Consider the following 21455-nt stretch of genomic DNA (forward strand, 5'->3'; position numbering starts at 1 on the left):
CAACCCTCTCTGCAATAAGTGTCCTTTGCTCCTCACCTCACTCCCTTTAAATCCATCCAAATTTCTACCCAAAACCACACAAACACAAATAAAACCCGTACTTCTCTCCTTCACTGACCAGGTCACTTCCCTCTTTTAATCCTCTTCCCTTCCACTTCAAGGTCCTCGTCCTTCTTTAAAGCTGCACACAATTCTGCCCCTGCTGACATCTTTTCTTTCATCTCCTCCTTCTAAAGGAATTAATCTCATCTCTGGACCTCTTCCTATGCAGCTCCTTATCCCTTTTTCTAGGTCTTCCACCATTCCTCACTTTAGGCAGACTATAGAAAATTCAGTATAAAAGTTGAATAGATATGTTTTCCCTCCAGACCATCACCCTTTTTCTACTAATACTATAAAAACACTCCTGTCCCATTTTCATTTAATTGACTTTTGGTCACCACAACAATTCTCAAATATGGCATTGATATTAAAAAGTAGACTTCACTTTCGTTTGCCTAAGCCAATTACTTGATGAGATCATATGCCAAAGAGGCTCATTCAATGCTAATTTGCTTCAAGAGGTTAATTTTGTAGTATTTTCTGAGTGGCCAGTCTCTATATCACAATGCTGAATCAGCCAACTCTCTCTGCCTGTGACTCCAGGGAAACTTTCAATGCATCACAGCCAGGTTATTTCCTCTGCCTCTGCCAAGAGGCGAAAGAATGGAAGGATTTCACAGTTTTAAGAAGGAAAATGAAACACCCTAGTGCATTTACTCACTCACAGACAGGAGGAGTGTGTGTCACGCACTATACTATACTACACCCAGGTCATTCCTTCATTCCAGTACCCAAATATTGGAATGGGGACACAAGTGACATGATCAGCTCCTCACTTAGCAGTTGAAACAATACAACAGAAACACCCAGGAGATTTTGCTTGACAGATAATACTACCTTCTTCTTAACTTGTGTGATTATGCAACATAAATCAAAGCTTTATTTCCCACTGGGTCTTATTTCAGATGCCCTTCTCCCTTCAGAATAATGTTTGTAATTATTCCTGGCAAATCAGAGTCAGGTTATGTGTAATCAGATCATGGATATCCAAAGACTGACTAAGACTCATTTTGCTAATTATCTTTTGGACAATGAATTTACACTGAGAGGACTTTTGTAGTGAACTCTTACCATCAGTCATTTCTTACACAGTCCTTAAGTACGTTATCATTTGATGAACACAGTAAAATAGGATTGCTTGTGCATAGAACGATCATATCCAAACGCAGAATACTGATTGTGGAGAAAAGATATTTCATTCTTATTTCTTGAACAACTGTTATATTTTGAATTTTGAGAAGCACGGTTGCATGATGTTTGAGCATATAATGTCTTTTCTTTTTCTTTATTATTGTTGTCAACATTGATGTCAGAAACTTTCATATACTACTGTTGTGCTTAAGAACCAAGATCTGCAAAATTAAATAGCTGGACCAAAAAACCCCAAATATGCCCTTTAACTAACAAACAAACATTAACAAAACACATTGACTTGGTTATGCTACTAAGAAACAAGTTAAATTTCAACATTTAGGTCTGGATTCTCATTTTAGCTGCAAACAGATTTTAGGGGCAATAGAACAGACGTTACCTTTCCAATAGGAAATCTGAGCAAGCCAAAGAATTTAACCAAATAAATCTCTAACAATGACATAAAAAGCAAATAGCTGAATATTCCTAAGAGGTAAACTAAAACAGGTCACAGTTTTATAAAATATTAGTGGAAATATTAAAGGGAAATATGCTCTACGTGGAGGTAACTCCACAATAAATACTCCAGATGCTAGGGTTTTTTGTTATGTTTTTCTTCCATTATATTGACTTTTTCGGCTTTCGTATTCAGTTATACCCAATAACCTTTAAGCAATACAGGATTCTTGTAACTATCCACCTTTCTACCAATAAGACATTAAAAAAATAAAATGCATCACTTTACTTTTGTGATGAGAATTCGGTACTTTTCCACGAGGTGGTCATTGTTATGACATCCTGCTAGCAGCTGCCACACCTCTCCTCTCAGTGCCTCGGGAACACCACTTCTCACCAACGCTGACAAAGGCTTTGGCCTCACACTCAAATTGAGATGCCTAGGGGAAGGGAGGGCAAGAGGGAAGTTATGCTCCATCACTGTGGCCCAAGTACAAACGTATGAAAACACATGTGTAACAACCAAAATGCAATGTGGAATGTGAGACACAATGGAGAAAACTTCAAGGCAGTCTGTGTGTTGCTGGAGTATCTTTCTAGTCCATAGGAGGCTGTAATATAATGACAGTATGGGAACATTCAGGAGCCATGAAAGAAACAAAATTAATGGGACACATTTCTAATCTACTTCCATAAACCCTATTAAATCTAGTTGGAAGACAAACATGTCCTGGACCTGCTGTAAGACTCAACACCACAATATACCAAAGCAGAAAAGATTTAAACACAAGTACAGAAATACACCACATTTTGTATGATCTAAACCTTCACTCAGAGTTATAAAATTAAAAGATTTATAGACCTATGTTATCTCAAACTGTGCCAACTTGGACATGAGAGGGGGAAGAGCTTATGGTAGAAATCCATATTGCTCTCTAGGCTTTTTACAGTAATCAGCTGGCCTTTTAGGACTAGAATGGCCACACACCAGTTTTCAAGAATCTAAAGTGCAATTCCAACTATAAGCATGTGTTCGAATAATTTCCAGTGTTATCACTACTTGCCTTGTGTAGCTAGTTTACGTTGAATTTCCACAGATTCTAAACTGCTCTAGATGCTGGTACAGTTTTTCTGAGTAATAAGCCCACATTTAATAATTCTACCTCTTGACAAATAACCACAGCGTCAAACTATCCATGCATATTAAAATTCATTTTTATTACATATAAAATTATATACAATATATAATATATATAATAAAACATAAAATAATAAAAATGAATTTTAATATGCATGGATAGTTTGACGCTGTGGTTATTTGTCAAGAGGTAGAATTATTAAATGTGGGGATTATTGCTCAGAAAACCTATACCAGCAGTCTAGAATGATTTTATATATATATATACACACACATATACACACACACACAGGCTTCCTTTCCTGCTCTTCTCCAATCTACAGCAGGATGATTCCATTACAATCATCTGGGACCGCAAAAGTTAGTGTGTCAGACATTTAAAACAGCAATTATTCCACAGGACCCTTGTACTATAATCTGCTCTTTCACCCTCTACATAAATTCAGTTCTCCTGAATTTATCATCTTGCTAGAAAGCTTTTTAAATACCAGGATTTCCCCCATTACACCAGAAATACAACAGAGCTTGATAACAGGGAGCACTAATCAATTATTTATAAGGGAAAGAAAATCTGTTCTCAGGACCAAGCTTGGAAGTTAGAACATCTACAACAAATACAAACCCTCTGAAGAGACTCTGAATTGCCTTGCCTTAATTTATGACCAGAATTAGTATATATAGTAGGTTTAATAAAACAGTGTCACACAATATAACCTGTGTACTTCATGGGTAACAGGCTACCAGATATTCCCAACTACTGGATTTTCAAGTGGGAAGAGCATGTGACTCATTTGTAATAAAATGCAAACCATACATGGTAAAAAAAGTTAAAAGAATACCAACAAATCGCTCATTGCTATAAAAAAAATCTGAATATGAGATCAGAAAACCATGGCATCTAAGCACCTGAACTCTCCTTTTTAGGATTTTCAATTCTCTATTACGCTAAAAGCTCAAGGATCATTACCTGCAATATTTTTTTAAGTTAAGAGGGAAACTTTACCACCACACTAAAGTTGTTATTGCCAGCATTAGCACAGAAGCACTCCACATCCTTAGAGCTGTCAAAACATTTTCAGTGCGAGTGTCACGTGGCTTAATTACCTTTCAGCCTTGGAAGAGTTACAGAACTGAAGTATATGAGAAACATTCTTTCTGAGAGAGGATTTGTAGAGCTCATCTGATCAAGCTGCTTGTAAGGGGGTGGGGGAAGAGAGGACATCATTTTGTTGCAGTCTTTCCACTCTTTTGTTATATTAAAGTGACAATTTCATATGTCCAGCACTCCTATCAAATTACCATAATGTATTTATATTAAAAACCTGGAAGTAAAAACCCTATCGAATTTGAAACAATAGTATTCAAGATCAATAGAAAACCACTCCCCTTACTAGGCTATGATTAGCTTCATATCAAGAAAATATTTGCTAAAATTCATTATATTAGTAAATTTCCTACCACTTAAATGTGGCTTTAATCTGATCTCTACTGTACTGTAGCTTTGCTTTTCTCCTTCTTGGGGATGTAGTATTTCATTTTCCCTCAGCTTTCTGGATGTTTCTTGCTCTGCTTTTCAATGGTGTTATGAAGCACAGGCAGAGAACCAATGCTAGATGGAGACCAAGGGCAAGTTTGAAATGCTCCATCTGGTATTGTTTGTGTGATCTCTTTGTGCAATGTTGACAGAGTTTTGCAAAGATCCCAGTACCAACCTCTTTGAGGGAGGCTCATCTTAGTATGCAAAACTGGCTAGTTGTTCGCCCAGGAAGGGAGGGTATGGGTTGCATCAGAATCTCTACTATTTAGAAATTCTGTGCTAGATAAATCAGCACTTCCTAGAAAAGCATGATTCATACACTCCCCTGATGGGCCCAGAGCCTATCTTCCTTTAATGAGGTGGACATATCCTCATAATCCAAGGTAGATCCTACTGCATTCTTAAGAGTCGAAGGCTAAGGATACTCAGAGGGTGTAAGTGGCTCAGCTCTGATCGACCTTGGAGCTGGAATGAGGGAACCTACCCAGGAAATGATCTCTGGGGAGCCAAAGTGAGGGAAAAGCTGCAGCTTTCTTCTTTTTTTGATAGTCAGATTTTTTTTTATTAGCAAATGTAGAGCAAAGTAATACCAGGCTTTCCAGAACACCTGCAGCTGCAGTAACCCCAAGAAACTAACATGTTCCCTGAATGATTTTAAAGAACACTCAGACATACAAAAAAGAAGAAGTACAAAAGATATCAGACAAAACCTGAAATCAGACTCAACGAAGGTTTCTAACCATTAGAGGAGTGAAGTTCTGGAACAGCCTTCCAAGGGGAGCAGTGGGGGCAAAAGACATATCTGGCTTCAAGACTAAGCTTGATAAGTTTATGGAGGGGATGGTAGGATGAGATAGCCTAATTTTGGCAATTAATTGATCTTTGATTATTAGCAGGTAAATATGCCCAATGGCCTGTGATGGGATGTTAGATGGGGTGGGATCTGAGTTACTACAGAGAATTCTTTCCTGGGTGCTGGCTGGTGAGTCTTGCCCACATGCTCAGGGTTTAACTGATCGCCATATCTGGGGTCGGGAAGGAATTTTCCTCCAGGGCAGATTGGCAGAGGCCCTGGAGGTTTTTCGCCTTCCTCTGCAGCGTGGGGCACGGGTCACTTGCTGGAGGATTCTCTGCACCTTGAGATCTCTAAACCATGATTTGAGGACTTCAATAACTCAGGCACAGGTTAGGGGTTTGTTACAGGAGTGGGTGGGTGAGAGAGATTCTGTGGCCTGTGTTATGTAGGAGGTCAGACTAGATGATCATAATGGTCCCTTCTGACCTTAAAGTCTATGAGCTATAAGAAAATAAGAGGCATTCTCAGTAACAGAGGATTTAATCCACCCTAATCTTTTCTCAACTAATTTTCAGAAACAATGGCCACTCTGCGAAGAAACAACACACTTAGCTGGCAACCTATCATGTCTGAGAAGACTCAGAAGTACCATTTTCAGAATGCATATTCTTGCTTCTTACCATTTGGACAGAAGATCTCCCCATGTTTCAAGAATTTTTTCAGCACACTCTTTGGAAACATCTCCAGAACCACTCAAGAGAGGCTCGTCATTATCTACAATGAATGAGAAGAGAGGAGAAAATGTAAGAACAGGGGGAACTATCCTACCAGGAGATTAGCATTCAGCTCTCTACAACGTGAATCAGTTCTTGGTGTATCTGTGCAAATTTTAACAAGGAGGAATACAGCATTTGTAGACTCAATCCTTATATAATCATTACCAGGCATCTCACAATTCAGCCCAGAACAAGTCAGAATGCAAAGTAAGCGTTAACCTAATTGCTACCAATGCAATCATATTTCAGATGTTATCTTGAAAGAAATTTATGGTATTGCTATCAGTGAAATGCTGCACATCTAGCACTGCTAAAGCATTTTAAAGCAGCAAGTACCTGACAGACAACTGAAATACTGCCAGTGCTAGATAATGTAACATCCTCAACTCTTGATCTTTCAAATGAAAGATTAAGGGATCTTGTTTCCTTTATGAAATATAATGAGAGGCCATTATAATGTCATTGCATTCATTGCAACCTGAACTGCTTTGCACTTTTCCTTTGAATGCTATTACTTTTTTGATAGCTCCTTAAGCTTGAATTATGTAGCTTTTAGAATGCTGCACATTCCATCGCTAAAATGAAAGAGTAGCTAAGCACAACCCCAAGAAGCAACCCTTGTATAGAGGGGCGGACTCAGCCCTGCGGCACCTCCTGCTGGTTGTCTCTGGGAATTAGCTTGTTCCAGCGTCCTGGAGCGCCCCCTGCAGGCCAGTGATCTGGCTGTCCTCTGGCCCCCGTGTCCCTCCCGGACCCCGGTGCCCCTTTATCTGGGGTGCTGCCCCTTGGCAGTACACCCCTCAGTATTAGGGTCTCCCCTCCCCGGAGAAGCCCCACCTACTATCCCTACCTCGCCTCGGAATAAGGCCACTGCCAGTCACCAACTAGCCCCCGCTCCCTGGGGCAGACTGCAGTATAGGCCACTCATCACAGACAAGGTTGGGTTTGGACCTGCTGCCTTGGCCTACCCTTGGGCTGCCCTCTGCAACCCCCAGCACCCCCATGGCCTTCTACTAGGCTGCAGCCAGGGGCTTTCCAGGCTGGAGCTCCCCAGCCTTTCCCCAGCCCTGCTCCATTCAGGTACCCAGTTAAGCTCCCTGCAGCCAGGCCCTTCTCTCTCTCTCTCTCTGAGTGCAGAGAGAGACTGTTTGGCCTCTGGCTCCCAGCCTTTTTATACAGGCCAGTTGTGGCCTGGCCCAGCTGTGGCTGCTTCCCCAGTCAGCCCAGCTTTTAGAGCTGCAGCCCTTTGCCAGGGCTGTTTTAAGCCCTTCCAGGCAGGAGCGGGATAACCACCCGCTACACCTTGATTAAAACCAATCTCATAGCGGATATATTCTGTCACAGATATTTTGAAATGCTCATTACAAGTAATGTAGATAAAAAGCTCTGCTGCCATTCAGTATTTCTCTGATACCATAACAGTGGTCTGACAGTGTTGTCCCATTAAATTATTTATACATAAATACATTCCTTTTGAATGGACCTCAGTTATGTTGGTTCATCTGTGAAAAATCTAGAACAGCACAAGCAGATATGTGAAGTGGTAGATGCTATAATTCAAGCATACTGATTACTTTTCTAACAGTTACTCAGAAACAGTTCAAACGTCTATTAAAAAAATGAAATGGCAACATAGCCGGCTGAAAACGCACCAGGTCTCAGAATGAACAGCATCACCAAAAGAGTGAAATAGCTCCCGGTGTGACATTATGCACTACAGAAGCCTAAGTTCACTTTTCATTGCAAACATGCCACTTAGACATCTCAAACTAAAGCCAACTCCCCATTTCTCACTGCTGCAGCTGTTCACATTTGGTCAAGGAGGGACAAACTCCATCTCAAGTGCTACTTCAGGTCAGATGCTTCTAAGCAGCCTATCAGCGTTTTTAACTTTTTCACGGTGTTTCGAACTCTTCACAGTGTGTCTCCATGCAGATTCAAATGAACCAAGGAAAAGCATTTAGTTGGTTCACAGAAGTGTCCAATGGAGTGGCAGCTGCAGGAACTGTTTGAATGTTAGTTATCAGACACTCATAGCTTTAAAGTGTGAAACAACATCCCATTCAAAAGGTAACTTGTTCTAAATAGCTTTGTTAGTTACCTAAGCTGGCTTCCATTTCCTTCAAAGCATGCAAATAAAACAAACTTTACAGGACCCACTTCTTACCTTCCTCTTCGTCATCCTCTGGAGGGGAAGGAATCATTGAGCCCTGGGACCCAGACTGCGGCAATCGAATAGAGGGGCTTGCTGTAGTTTTTCTTCTCTCTCTTTCTGATTCACTTTCTAGACACACAACTTCATATAACGTATCTGTGTTGTTCTTCCTGTCCTTTTGTTTCATCTGGATTAGAAAATATACTTGTGAGTGAGGAATATGGAATATGTGCTTCACGAGGTTCTTTCTACATCCTCTCCTTGGGGTAGGGGAGATGGAGAAGAGGAACTATTTTCACCACCATCCACACAGAAAAAAGTGAAGAACTGAAATTTTTATTACAGTCCTTTCAGTGCCCCAATGCAACTTCCAGGGCTGTGAATGCTTGTGGTGTTTGGTGTCTGCCCCTATTTCATGGGAATGCATAGAATCCAAAAGATATCACTCAGAGTTGTATAGCTCCTGCAAATAAGATGCAACACCCCCCCACCCCCCCGCCCGGGACAAATGAGTACATTTCAGGTCCAGGACTCGTAAGCAGGCTCATCTTTTTCCACAGGAGTGGACTGGAGACACAGGTAGCATGCATCTCAACAATATATATGTTATGTTTGCTCTGGGGAAGTTCTAGGAGAGGAAGTTTGGTGAATTCTTGACTACTTGACAACCTTTTCATTAAGGGGGAAAAATACTACGAATGACAAAAACCTAGAACTATAGCTAACTTCTCACCAGACTAATAGTGCAGTGTATGACATTTTTTTCTGTAATCTTTTAGTGATAAAATTGTTTGTTCTTGTTTAGTGTCCCAGCATGGCTACTGATTGTCTATTTGCTGCTTCAAAAGTAAGATGTATGGGTATTCTTGCTGAGAACACAGGTAGCCAACTTTATGGGTTCCAAGGTCCATTGTGGGCCTTATTTCCTCTATTAATTTTCAATGCTTCTGTCCTGTTACAGGGAAGTTAAAGCAAAGACTTTCTATGTAAACACTTCACAAAATTCTAACTTAATTCAAGACCATTAAAGAAGCTTTACTTCCACCCAGTCAAAAATCAAAGAAATAGCTACTTTTACAGAATTCCAGAAAAATTCCCAAAGCTCAATTTCATCATTTTAGTATTTAAAATTAATGGAAATTCTTCCAGGCTAAAGATCACTAAGTCAATGAATGTTATCTGGGAAAATAAAATCCCTCTGCTTCCACCATTTCCGAAACAAGAAACATTGGCAAACTAAGATAAGCTAATTCTACATAGTTGTATCTTTTAAAGACTAATCACCTCTCTGTAGAAACAAGTTTCCCTTCCATGCTTATCAGGCATGACTCTCTATATCGGTCACTTCAACTATGAATTGTGCTAACTCCTCCATTAGTAAACACTGGAAGTTGGATAACCTGTCAGTGCCTGTGAACAAGGCAGAATTACGTGAGATAAAGGTCACAATGCATGCAGAGTTTGGTAAGACAAAAGATACAAAATTTGCTAAGTAAGATAAGCTTCCTTACATTACCAGGCAGAAAAGCAGCCTGTATTTTAAGATTAGTGAAATATTTATAGCTAACTGCATTAATTGTTTAACATCTCCACAATCCACCTCAAAAAGATCAATCCAAATAGGGAGAGGATCAGACTAATCTCCTACATGGAGGATTTTTTTTTTTTTTCTAGCCTGTATTTTGAAGGAAGGTTTCTATAACATCTCTTCATATCAGGTGCTTCTGGAATGAGCTGTTCAGGACCTTACACATGGAATTAACTTTAAATAAAAAAGATAAATGCAGCAAAGAAGCCTCAGAGAAAGCATGCCACTATCTGCTATTACTTTAAAAAACCAAAACCAACAAGTGCAAAAGAGAACACTGGGGAGAAAGTTGCTCGTTTCAATTGATCCTCTTAAAGAGGTGACTCAATATAATTCACGAACAATAAGAGAACAGCGAGCCCCTTCCCTCACTATTCTTGACTCCACTCAGTGCTATTAGACTGTGTGAATTCACCAACGGGATGGTTTGTTTTCATACGCTCTCTATTTCTTCTAAAGAGTGGTTTTGTTTCAGGGTGACCATTTCATAAGCAAGTTAGGGAATAGCTTTCCCCCCCCACCCCCACCACATACTAACTCTTAGGTGGTTTTCACCATCCATTTTCAAGCCTTTGATAGTTTCTGGCGTGAGGTATTGCCATATATTATTCAAGTGTATGTCTTAGACAGACGTTACCCTTTTCTCTCCAGCAGGTGGTGTAAAAAAGCTAAGATGTTAGCCTTTTTGACATTGCTTCCCAGTTCCGTTTTTCAACGGGAAAAGCTGGGATATTTGGTTTGTTGAAACCTCTGCTCTAACCATGTAACACAGGGGGGAAAGGGAGCAGTGCAGTGACACTTCTCCAACTCTTAGACAGTAACAGCATTATTGAAGAAAAATAGCCTTTCCAGGTCAATTGTCAAATTTTTCTGGGACTTGCACATTTAAATCCTGTTTATCTTTGCAAAAAGTAACCTACCTTTTCTATGTTTATACTATGGCATGTCAGGTAAAAGAAAAGCAGGACTTGTATATTAAGGAAATTTTGTAACATCCCAAATACCAGGTTTGAAAGTACAGAAGTTAATTACACACGACAACCTGCAGCCCGACCCTACAGCCCTTATACACGATTCATTCCACTGGCTTCAGTAGGACAACACATGTATCAGAGCTTCAGGACTGGGACTTTAAACTGCACTGACAGTTTATCCTTGTCCCCAATATGTTTACATTTAACCTGTAATGCATCCTAAATCTACCTCTAAAGTCTCAAAAGAATTTAATTATAGGGGGGTTATGGTCAGTTAAGCCTGCCAATCCGCAAATTTAACTGTAGATAAAAAGACAGTGTTACCTGTTTTAGTTTTAGGAAAAAGTTTTCAGTGGAGCTACGTTTGCTAAAGGGCCAGAACAATCTCTCATTAGGTGAGCAAACGCGGACTTTGGTCTCCAGAAGGAATCGGACAGGTTCCTGAACCTCAGTTATCACCAAATCAACAGCTGTAGTCATGAATAGCACTTTATCTACAGAGAAAAAAAAATCAAATCAATAGTACAATCACCTGCTGACAAATCTCAGTGGAAATGCTCTCTAATCTGTTTACCTTGTAGTAATGTTACTGTAAGAGCTAATTCTGCAGAAAAGTCTCTTTTAGCTAACCTAACACCCCAGGTTGGAGGCTACCAGAGCAAAGGTTTCAGTGACTGGCACAGGACAATAAGATGAGCTATTTGCTAGAGAGAGAAGATGCCCTATCAGAATCTTCTCTTAGCAGAGGATGCCCATATTACAGAGGATAAAAATCCTCTGTCAGATTTTTTGAATCCCTATTGAAAACTAGGGAATATATTCCTTAAAACAATTACAAATATTTAATCAAGGGTTTGATTTGCATGGTGACCTCTGCCTTGCAAGTATAGTCCCACCAGTTTTTTTTTTTTTTAAATGAGTCATTTGGATAATGGATAAATCCCACCACATTAAAGAGATTCTGAAACATGTTTTCAAGACCCCCAAGCTGTGAGAAATTCTCTCCTTGATAGAGTAGAGCCACCGATAGCAGCAGGACTCTTCACAAAATGGGAAAGAGACTAGGCCAGACAATTTTAGGACCACTAACATTTCTGACCTTCAAGCAATTCACATTCAATTCCCCAATTTGCGCACACAACTATAATTGTGAAAATCACCTAAAATATTTGGAAATGTTATCCTTCAAGTTTCATTGTCAGGCTTAAGAATCAAGAGAGTCATCCCCCAAAACTGAAGTGGAGCCCCACAAATCTGCCAGTTTAGTGGATTTTTCTCTGCCACATGTAAAATTTTCTTATAGTGGTTTTCCCCCCAATAATCTTTGTGCAACCCTTGTTGGATTTACAGTAGGAATTAAGCACATACAAAAGGAAAATCCTATAGTAAATGATCTGGTGCAATTCATAATGAGAGTCTGCAGAAGTTAAAGGGGACCAGCTGGAATGAAGTACTAAACCGCCTCATCCTCTCCCACATCCTGTACGTCGTTCCTTTCCCTATTAGGATGCTTGATTATCCTTACGGTATGCTAATACTAGGGAATGGACTAGTCTTCTGTTCTGTCTAGATTTACACATCCCATGTGAACCAAATTCAGAGACCACAACACTATTTTTACTACATTATGTAACTAAGAGAAAAAGTAAAGGATGCCACTCTGCTCTCTCTCAGCAAGAGCCCTTCTAAATTAATAAAAAGAAATCCAACGCCGGTGAAGTCAGTCACACATGCCTGCTGATAATAAAGTTAATTTGGTAAAGTTGGTACCTTTAGGAGTTTCTTCATTTACAATCTGGAAATGTGGAGATTTTGGATTCCAACTCCCAGTGATCACATACGATTTCCCATCAGAGCTTTTGCCCATGGACTCCTAGAAACAAATGGAAGACCAAACATATTATTATTAACATTAAAATAATTAAAAAAAATAAAGTGAACTGTGTGCTCATGAAAGGTGTTAAGAGTCCCAGCCCTAGAGAGACACCTGATGTTTGTCCACAAAACAACTACTGCATGGGCATCAGCAGTGCCAACTCCCCAAGTCCACGTTACTCAGCTCTAACCAGGAGAGACAGTCTCTGGGGATGAGAGGAGCGCTCAATTCCGATGGCCCATGAGACCTTTGACCTCCCAGCTGAGACTGCCACGAAGAGGCCAGTCACTACTAACTTCAATGATTTTTTTATGACGTGAACACTGTCCAATAGGAACTGTGGAAAGAACAATAGTTCATTTCAGAGAGGCCAAAGAGCCAACTGCACTCTGGTGACTTTCAGGCCACTACTAATCTGGGTCAGATTGAAACCCATTGTCTACAGTGCAAGGGCTCCATATTGCAAAAACATAGAAGCTCCCCTCAGATTTCTTCTTTAACACAGCCCTAGAAGATGCAAGACAATTCAGTTATTCTGGCCTCATTTCATACTATGCAGTCTCTAAATGACGGCTGCTTGAATGGTACATTCACTCCATTGAAGTATGTGACTATATAAGCTCCTAAATTGTTTGCTTTAGGGATGCATTTCATTGTCTCTACTATATTGAAACAAATTAAATCAGAATACTGCCTTACAAACTGCTAATCCTAAAAAGCTTTCCAGCTGTTTCACATTAATGTATCTTGATACATTGCAGTGTTGTAATAAACCAAATCTGACATTGTGAGATTGTACTATCCTAAATGTCCTTGATATCTAAAGGACATTAGAGTGCAGACTCTTTAATACTGGTCTTTTTCTAAAATATATACATAGTACTCATAAAACACAACATTAAAAGATAGGAAATGCCAGAAGTAAGGCTTCACAGGCAACCTTAATTAATCCCCCTTGTCTGTATGCTTGATAATACAATCTTTACGTACATGATCCCATACTATTCTTTCCACAGGACCCTTGCCCCATTCAGTGCACAGAAAGGACAGTACTCACGTAACAACCGGTTAATTCAATATTTTATTTTATCCTCATTGTTCAGCGCATGGCCTCTGCTCTGAAACCAAAGTTATTCATTTACTAATGGGATTTCCTTATGGTGCTTTCCACGACAGAATCTGGGTGCTTCACAAACATTAACAAATGTATCTTCAGAACACTTTTCCTGAGGTCAGGAGGTGGTGGTATCCCCATTTACAGATGGGGAACTAAGGCAGAGATCAAGGTCAGAAGTCTTCACTAATTTTGCATGTCCAATTTGAGGCACCTCAGTCCTGATTTTTCAGAGTGCATTTTATAGCCCTTTATATGTTCAAAGGACAGCTCCCTTTGACTTGTGTATATCAGACCCCACGTCTCATGTTAGGCATCCAGAAAATAAAAGAACACTACTGCTGGCCAGCTGTATGAAGCTAGCAAAAAGATTGGAAGCTGTACATTACAGATGATTGAGGAAGATACTACATATTTCATGGAAAGATAATATAAAAAATGTGAAGAGTAAGGGAGCTGACAGAGCAGGACATGTTTAAAACAAAAGGAAGACAACGCAGAGTCAACCTGTGGAACTCACTGCCAGAGAATGTTGTGAAGGCCAAAACTATAACTGATTTAAAAAAAATAATTAGGTAAGTTTATGGAGGAAAGGTCCATCAGCGGCTATTAGTAAGGCTGCGAGTCTGTCACCGAGATCACGAATTCTGTGATTTTATGGGACCTCCGTGACATCTGCAGCGGCAAGGGCGGCTGGCCTAGGGGTCGCCCAAGCAGCTTGGGTAGCCCCTGGGCCAGCCGCATCAGGTGTTGCTGGGGCAGTCTCAGGCTGTAGTGGTCCCTCCCCCCGCCCCCCCTGGCAACACGAGGGGTCCTGGGCCTGCCTCCAGTCGCTGCCCCCTGCCCCAGAGCCCCTGCAGAGGGCCCAGCCCAAGAAGCCCCTCCTGCCGGTTGCCGCCCCCTGACCCAGCGCCCCCGTGGGCCCCCCTCAGCTGCCACCCCTTGCCCCAGAGCCCCCGTGGCACCCTCCAGGCCGCCCCCTGCCCCACATGATTTAGTCAGGGGTATATAGTACAATTCATGGACAGGTCACGGGCCATTAATTTTTGTTTACTGCCCGTGATCTATCCATGACTTTTACTAAAAATAACCGTAGCCTTAGCTATTAGCCAAGATGGGCAGGGATGCAACCCCATGCTCTGGATATCCCTAAGCCTCTGACTGCCAGATGCTGGGAATGGAAAACAGAGGATGAATCACTTAATGACTGCCTTGTTCTGTTCATTCCCTGAAGCATCTGGCATTGGCCCCTGTCAGAAGATAGGATACTGGGCTAGATGGACCATTGGTCTGACCCAATATGGCCGTTCTTATGTTCTTCCAGCTTCTACAACAAATGAGGCAAGGATCTGACAGAAAGCCTCCAGGTCTGGCTCTTGTCCCCTCTGTATTTGAGGCAAGCTGTTCTTCCTTCCCCTTGCTTGGGTGCAGGCAGACGGAGCACTGAGTGTACACAAGAGAGTGTCTCCTCTCTCAGTTCCTGCACCCAGTACCAAAGTAGCCCATAGCAGCTGGAAGCAACAACTGAAGGGAAAGTCCTGCTCAGCCCTGGACTGAAACTTGCCCAATACAGACAATCTTTGCTACAATTTGGCTGCTAAATCTCCAAATTTCTGTTGAGTATGTGCACACTGGGCTTTTTCAGAGGCCTATAACTTGGCCAAATTCAGAAATAGCAAAAGGCAAATTGCTGACACAAAGGCAACCCACTCCACCCAATTCCAAGACCCTGCTCCAAATCTTGCATGTACTATAGCTTCTCAAGAAAACATTTGCACATTTTATTAATATGAACAGGAAATATTTTCCCCGCTCTATTTTTGGAAACAGCTGAACTATTTTTGTCAAAGCTTTCCAAAAAACTTCAGATTTAGGAAGACACCAAACAGAAAATTTCAGCCTGAATGGATCAAGCTTGGCAAAGTTATAAGCAACTGAAATCAGGGTCTTATCATGGGAAATGTCAGCCAACTTTAACTCTTAAGTGGCACTACGTGCTCCATTATAATAAAGAAAGAATGACATCACTTTAAATAGATAATTGACTATAAATGGACATGCTATTTGTACAGTGCAATGCAATGAAACACAGTGGAACTTTCATTATGCTTCCCTTTAAAAAGTTACCCTAAGTCCAAGTTCTCTCTGTGGTCTCTAATTGAGACAATCTCAGAGAGAATATTAACCACAATCCAAGGCATTTCAGATGCATGGCAAAATGTAATGATAGGCTTTAACAGAGCACCGAGGAAGCAAAAAAATTCTCTGCTAAAAAGACACTAGCATGTCTGCGAATGCATACACAGAAGATAGCTCATGAACGTGTACTGACACTGTTCAAATTTGAGTAATAGCTGGTGTACTTTTCAGAGGGTGTATGGCTGCATTCTGAAGCAATTCAGGAATTGATTTACAGGTGCATAAAGCACATTGGCAAGAGAGAGTTTTATAAATACTCTGTTCCAAATCCCTATTTTATTTTAAAATTTAATTTGTACTTTAGAGTCCAGTTACTTTATGCTACCCTTTCAATATGAATTAAAATAGAGAAGTTACTCTTATACAGATGTTCACAGAACACTAGTAAAACACTGTTCAGGTAAAAAAAACAAAACAAAACAAAAAAAAACACAAACTATGTCTGTGATACCTACCACCTTAGCAATTACTAATCATTACTTTCCAGATATCAGATCAAAAAATGCAATAAGCCACCTGTGAAACACCCATATGCCAATTAATACTGAAACTTTGTCTTTGTGCTGAAATGATTATCCAGGTTCCCTATAAAACTTCTCACTATGTTCTGGCTGTAGAGGGTAATGAAATATTTAAGGCAAATTGGGCTGCTCATCTGAAACACCAACATGGATTAACCTTTTAAAAATCTAAGTCATTAAACACTTTCCTTTTGTGGTAAAACTCCATCTTTCAGATTAACGCAACATTACACTCCAGCTGAATCCATCTTAAAACCTGGTGCCAGAGAAGTGAGAGGAGCTGTAGTCTATTCTGGTGTACAGAGCACATGTTGAAGAACTGGATGTGGGTGACGACACAGCCAGACCTTTCCAGCCTGTTCCCCGAGATCAGACACCAGTGCTGCTAAGAAATACTCTTGTTCTTTATTTGTTAATAAAAATCCATTTTACCAAATCTAAAAGGTGCATGTCACCGCTCCGAACATCCTTCCCAGGGCTCAGGAGGAGGCCAAAACATCTGCAAAAACACAAATATTTCATCCATAAAAAATTAGTATTACACTTCAGGCACAAGCTGCTAACACCTCCTGCAAAACACCCCATTTATGTACATCTCTGTCTGTGTATCACACTGGGCCTTTGGACACTACAAAAGAGCCTGATTGGATACCAACATAGAGCTTGTAGAGCACAGTTTTGTGAACTGGTTTAATTACATGGTTCTCTTGTATCTACAGTGGCCCAGGAAGTTATTTAAGAATCTTCCCTGAAGGAACAGCACAAACGTAGCTGTGACTAACAAGGTTAGCTGATTGACCAAGGCCTTGTTGAGTGGCTTCCTCTATCTCATTTTCTATTACTAGGGATATTTGCATAAGGAACTTTCTATATGCTTCCATGACAGACAACGACCACAGGGCCCCGGCCCTGCCCCCAGCCCCACCCCTGCCCCAACTCCACCCCTTCCCCAAAGTCCCCGCCCCAACTCCGCCCCCTCCCCTGCTTCCCGCGAACATTTGATTCGCGGGAAGCCTGAAGCAGGCAGCAGGTAAGCTGGGGGGGTGGGGGCAGGAGGCGCGGCACAGTCTGCCCTCCCCCCCCCCCAACCGAGCGGCTCCCTCTGGCGGCCGGCCCCGGCCCCAGCCTGGCTCGGTCCCTGGGGTGCTGGCCCCGGGCCAGCCCCCGGCCAGCGCCCCTGGCCCGGCCCCGCACCCCCGGCCCAGCACCTCCCTATTTTCCCGGACATGTTCGGCTTTTTGGGATTTCCCTCCGGACGGGGATTTGAGGCCCAAAAAGCCGGACATGTCCGGGAAAATCCGGACGTATGGTAACCCTAAGTAACAATATTTAGGGCTGGAGTACCAGACTTGGCTTTATCTTCTTTCTGTTTGCATAACAACCTCAATTTGTTGCATTTCATTTCAGACTGCAAATTCCACAGAGCAGAAACCCTGCCCTACTCTGTAGTATGAACAGTGCTGAGTAGACTGTCAGTGCTGAGATAAAGAATATATCTCCTTCTGGTCAATGGAAGGTGTAAGATTTCCTCCCCCTCTCCACTTCACATTCTAGACCGGGACGGGCAAACTTTTTGGCCTGAGGGCCACATCGAGTTTCTGAAATTGTATGGAGGGCCAGGCATACAGCCAGGCATGGCCCAGCCCTCGCCCCTTATCCGCGCCCCCCCCCCACTTCTCACCCTAACCACCTCCCCTCCCCTGGGACTCCTGCCCCATCTAACCTGCCCTGTTCCCTGACAGCCCCATTGCCCCATCCACCCCTCCCTGTCCTGACTGCCCACTGCCACCCCATCCAACCCCTCCTCTCATTCCTGACAGTCCCCCCCCCCCCGGACCCCTGCCGCATCCAACCACCCCTTCTCCCTAACAGCCCCCAGAACCCCTTCTCCTGACTGCCCCCCGCTGTCCCGTCCAACCCCCACCCTCCTTCCTGACTGGCCCCCGGGGACCCCTGCCCCCATTCAACCCCCCTGTTGCCTGCCTTCTGACCACCCCGACCCCTATCCACACCCCCGCCCCCGACCACCACCCCGAACTCCCCTGCCCTCTATCCAACCCCTCCTGCTCCCTGCTCCCTTACCGTGCTGCCTGGAGCACCGGTGGCTGGTGGCACTACAGGACAGGCAGCTGTGCTGCCCGGCTGGAGCCATCCATGCCACCGCGCACCACAGAGCACTGGGTCAGGCCGGGCTCTGCAGCTGCGCTGCCTGGCAAGAGCTCACAGCTCCGCTGCCCAGCGCGTTGCGCCAGCGGCGCAGTGAGCTGAGGCTGCAGGGGAGGGGGAACAGTAGGGGAGGGGCTAGCCTCCTGGGCCAGGAGATCAGGGGCCGGGCAGGAGGGTCCTGCGGCCCGGATATGGCCCTCAGGCCGTAGTTTGCCCACCTCTGTTCTAGACCATGGCAGATTCAGAATATATGTAGTGCAGTATATAAGGTGCGCAGACACTACAGGGATGAGTAAATACCCAAGTTATGCAACCACTGATGTTAGTATAAACCCAGATTTACGTATTTTTAAATAACTCTAAAATGGACCACCATGCACACTCAGAGTCCAGGATCTTTCCATCCATGACCTGAAGAGGCTGGTTATTTATGAAGAACAATAAGAGAGACTACAGAATGGTCTACATAACAGACAACAGGCTCCAAAATTCTGTTTTTTCAAAACAATTTTTTTTCTGGGTCCCTTGAAATTCAAGTAGCATTTAACATTCCCCACATGCAAAAAATAATATTTAAACAAAGAATCAGGCAACATAAAATAGGAGAAATACTTTACATGCAAATTTAAAAAAAACCAAAAACCTCATATACAAAGGGTGTTCACCAGAGATGTGGGCCCCAGTCCTACAACTGGATTTGTGTGGGCGGATCACTGAGAATGTGTCCACCCACATAGATCCGATTGCAGGATGGGGACCTTGGTGAGATGCAGCCCAGAAGATGTTCGTATACTCAAATTACAAGCCCATAAAAACAGGTGTTGATAGAGAGATTACTGATCTGCTGCCTTGGAACTAGGAACAATGTAACTAAATAGGACATGGTTAAAGAATTCAAAACACAGGGTTACCTCTCAATGGCAAGTTCTTTATTAGTTGTCTGTTGGACGTAAATCACAATCTTCTTATCAATTCCTTGGCGGAGCTTAAAGCATTGTCTGTCCTTGTCTTTGGGAACTGCACTGTTATTTACAAGAAGGGGGGAAAACTCAGATCATTATTTATCTGTATTCCTCCTTTCAATAAATCAAAACAGCATCAGACATTTGGTGAAGTCAGCTTTGTATACAAATGCACTCAGACCTTTCTTCCTTGCCCACTACAGTCAGTAACAGAACAGAGATGGCAATATAATCAGGAGAGGGTACTCCCTTGGGCTTTGAAATTAACTAACATAACTCTTTGTATTATGTAACTTGTTCTTGGATACTTTCAACGGCATTTAGACAAGGGGTTTTAAAATACTGAGGTTTAAAGCAATTTCATTACATATTAGAAACTGTGAATCACCCCATGTGCACAATGTGGCAGTAGGGCCTTTGGAAGCATGTAATAAGCACCTGAGCAAAGAAAAAGCCCTTGGCATTCTACCTTAGATTTGTATTTTTCTAGCCAGTTTTACTTCAGCTAGGGCTTCTTCTCCTAAATGCTTACCAGAGCACTGGACAGCCTGCTGATGTGGGAGCAGGCAGCACTGTGCTAAATGGCCAACCTGGATATCGAAGTGATATAACTGGGGCTGCTTGGTGAACAGTTGTTGGAGGGAACTGATGAACCGTTGGTTTCCACCATACACAAGTCCATGTTCCTCTGAGAGTAGCATTAATCTCTTGCCTCCTTTTATTTTATTTAAGTCTTTAGATTAAAGACCGAGAAGAGAGACAGGCTATGTAAACACAAAACAAGTACAGCTCAGCATTTATCTGAGTGGTCTTATAAGGAACAGCGTGGAGCGTCTAACACCAAGTGCTTAAAACTTAACAATGATTTGCACAGCCACGTGTGCATGCACATAACATACAAAGGAGTCAAATTGCCCTGTCCTTTGAAGCTTTCAGATCTTGCAACTAATTAAGGTTGAGGTTGCACAATGTCTGAGTGGGAGACCACCAAGAAATACCTATGAGGTGGCGATTAAACAACAGACACGACCCTCTGAGCCCAACTGCTCTGGCATGATAATTCTGGTGATGTTCTCTTTCACTGGAGATTTAAAACTGACATTCTAATCACATATGGTCATTACAGATCTCACTGACTCTCTTTAAGCAAAAGAATAGTAGTATTAATCCAAGTGCCCAGACTGGGCTAATTACATTCTGCTCCCTCCATACCACTCCCAAACAGCTAAGTTGGGTAAGATTTCCTCTTTCACTTCCTTTTCCTAAAGTAAGGTTGCTATGAGGTGTTAAAATAGCTGCTGTATTCCACCCCAGGGGAAGCTGCATTTCTGTAGCTAAAAAGATCCTTGCATAGGGCCTGACCCTGAGAGGGGTTCAGGCCCTGAATTTGTACATCAGTTTGTTACATTTGAGCAGTGCTTTAGATGTTCCCAGATGGAAGATGCCGTAATAAAAGGAAGAGGAAAGGGAATTTGTTTTTAAACACTTCCACTGGACATAAATCCAAGAAGAGAAACATCTCTATGCCTATGGCCAGCAGCCAAACTGCTCTACAACTCCAAGAGCATATGGCAGTCGTGCTACTCTGAGAACAAGGCAACTCAACAATTATAAAATACTATAAATGGTTACATAAAACATTTGACGGCACTGTGTGTGGACTAACCAGAAACTGAAAAAGGCCTTTGAGGGATCAAGATTATCCAGTGTCATAAACAGTGGCAGTCTTTAGAACTGCTACATTGTCTGTGGATATAGGAACACACACAAAATCCAGTAACACTTGGATTAGAAGACAGAACAAAATTAGCTGTCTTTGAGAACCAGAACACAGAGGACAAGCATTTAGAAATAGATGCAAGCTCCATTTACAAGGTTATAATTAAATATTTGCAGCTGGTAGAGAAATTTAGCTGCATAAATCACAAGCAGAGATTTGAATTTCAATTAAATGGATCACATGA

At 42.2% G+C, this 21455-nt stretch overlaps 1 protein-coding gene across 1 annotated transcript in view; it reads right to left on the bottom strand.

The window, feature by feature from the left end:
- Positions 1-21455, bottom strand: part of RABGAP1 (RAB GTPase activating protein 1) — a 123665-nt gene that overhangs the window by 73295 nt on the left and 28915 nt on the right. The window contains exons 7-13 of the mRNA XM_054007282.1: positions 19441-19551; positions 16796-16862; positions 12424-12526; positions 10978-11147; positions 8104-8278; positions 5841-5934; positions 1979-2129 (exon numbers count right to left, since the gene is read on the bottom strand). Coding sequence (XP_053863257.1) covers positions 1979-2129; positions 5841-5934; positions 8104-8278; positions 10978-11147; positions 12424-12526; positions 16796-16862; positions 19441-19551 — 871 coding nt within the window. The remainder of the gene's footprint in view (positions 1-1978; positions 2130-5840; positions 5935-8103; positions 8279-10977; positions 11148-12423; positions 12527-16795; positions 16863-19440; positions 19552-21455) is intronic.

Source organism: Malaclemys terrapin, chromosome 17 (genome assembly GCF_027887155.1).
Source record: "Malaclemys terrapin pileata isolate rMalTer1 chromosome 17, rMalTer1.hap1, whole genome shotgun sequence".
NCBI lineage: Eukaryota > Metazoa > Chordata > Testudines > Emydidae > Malaclemys > Malaclemys terrapin.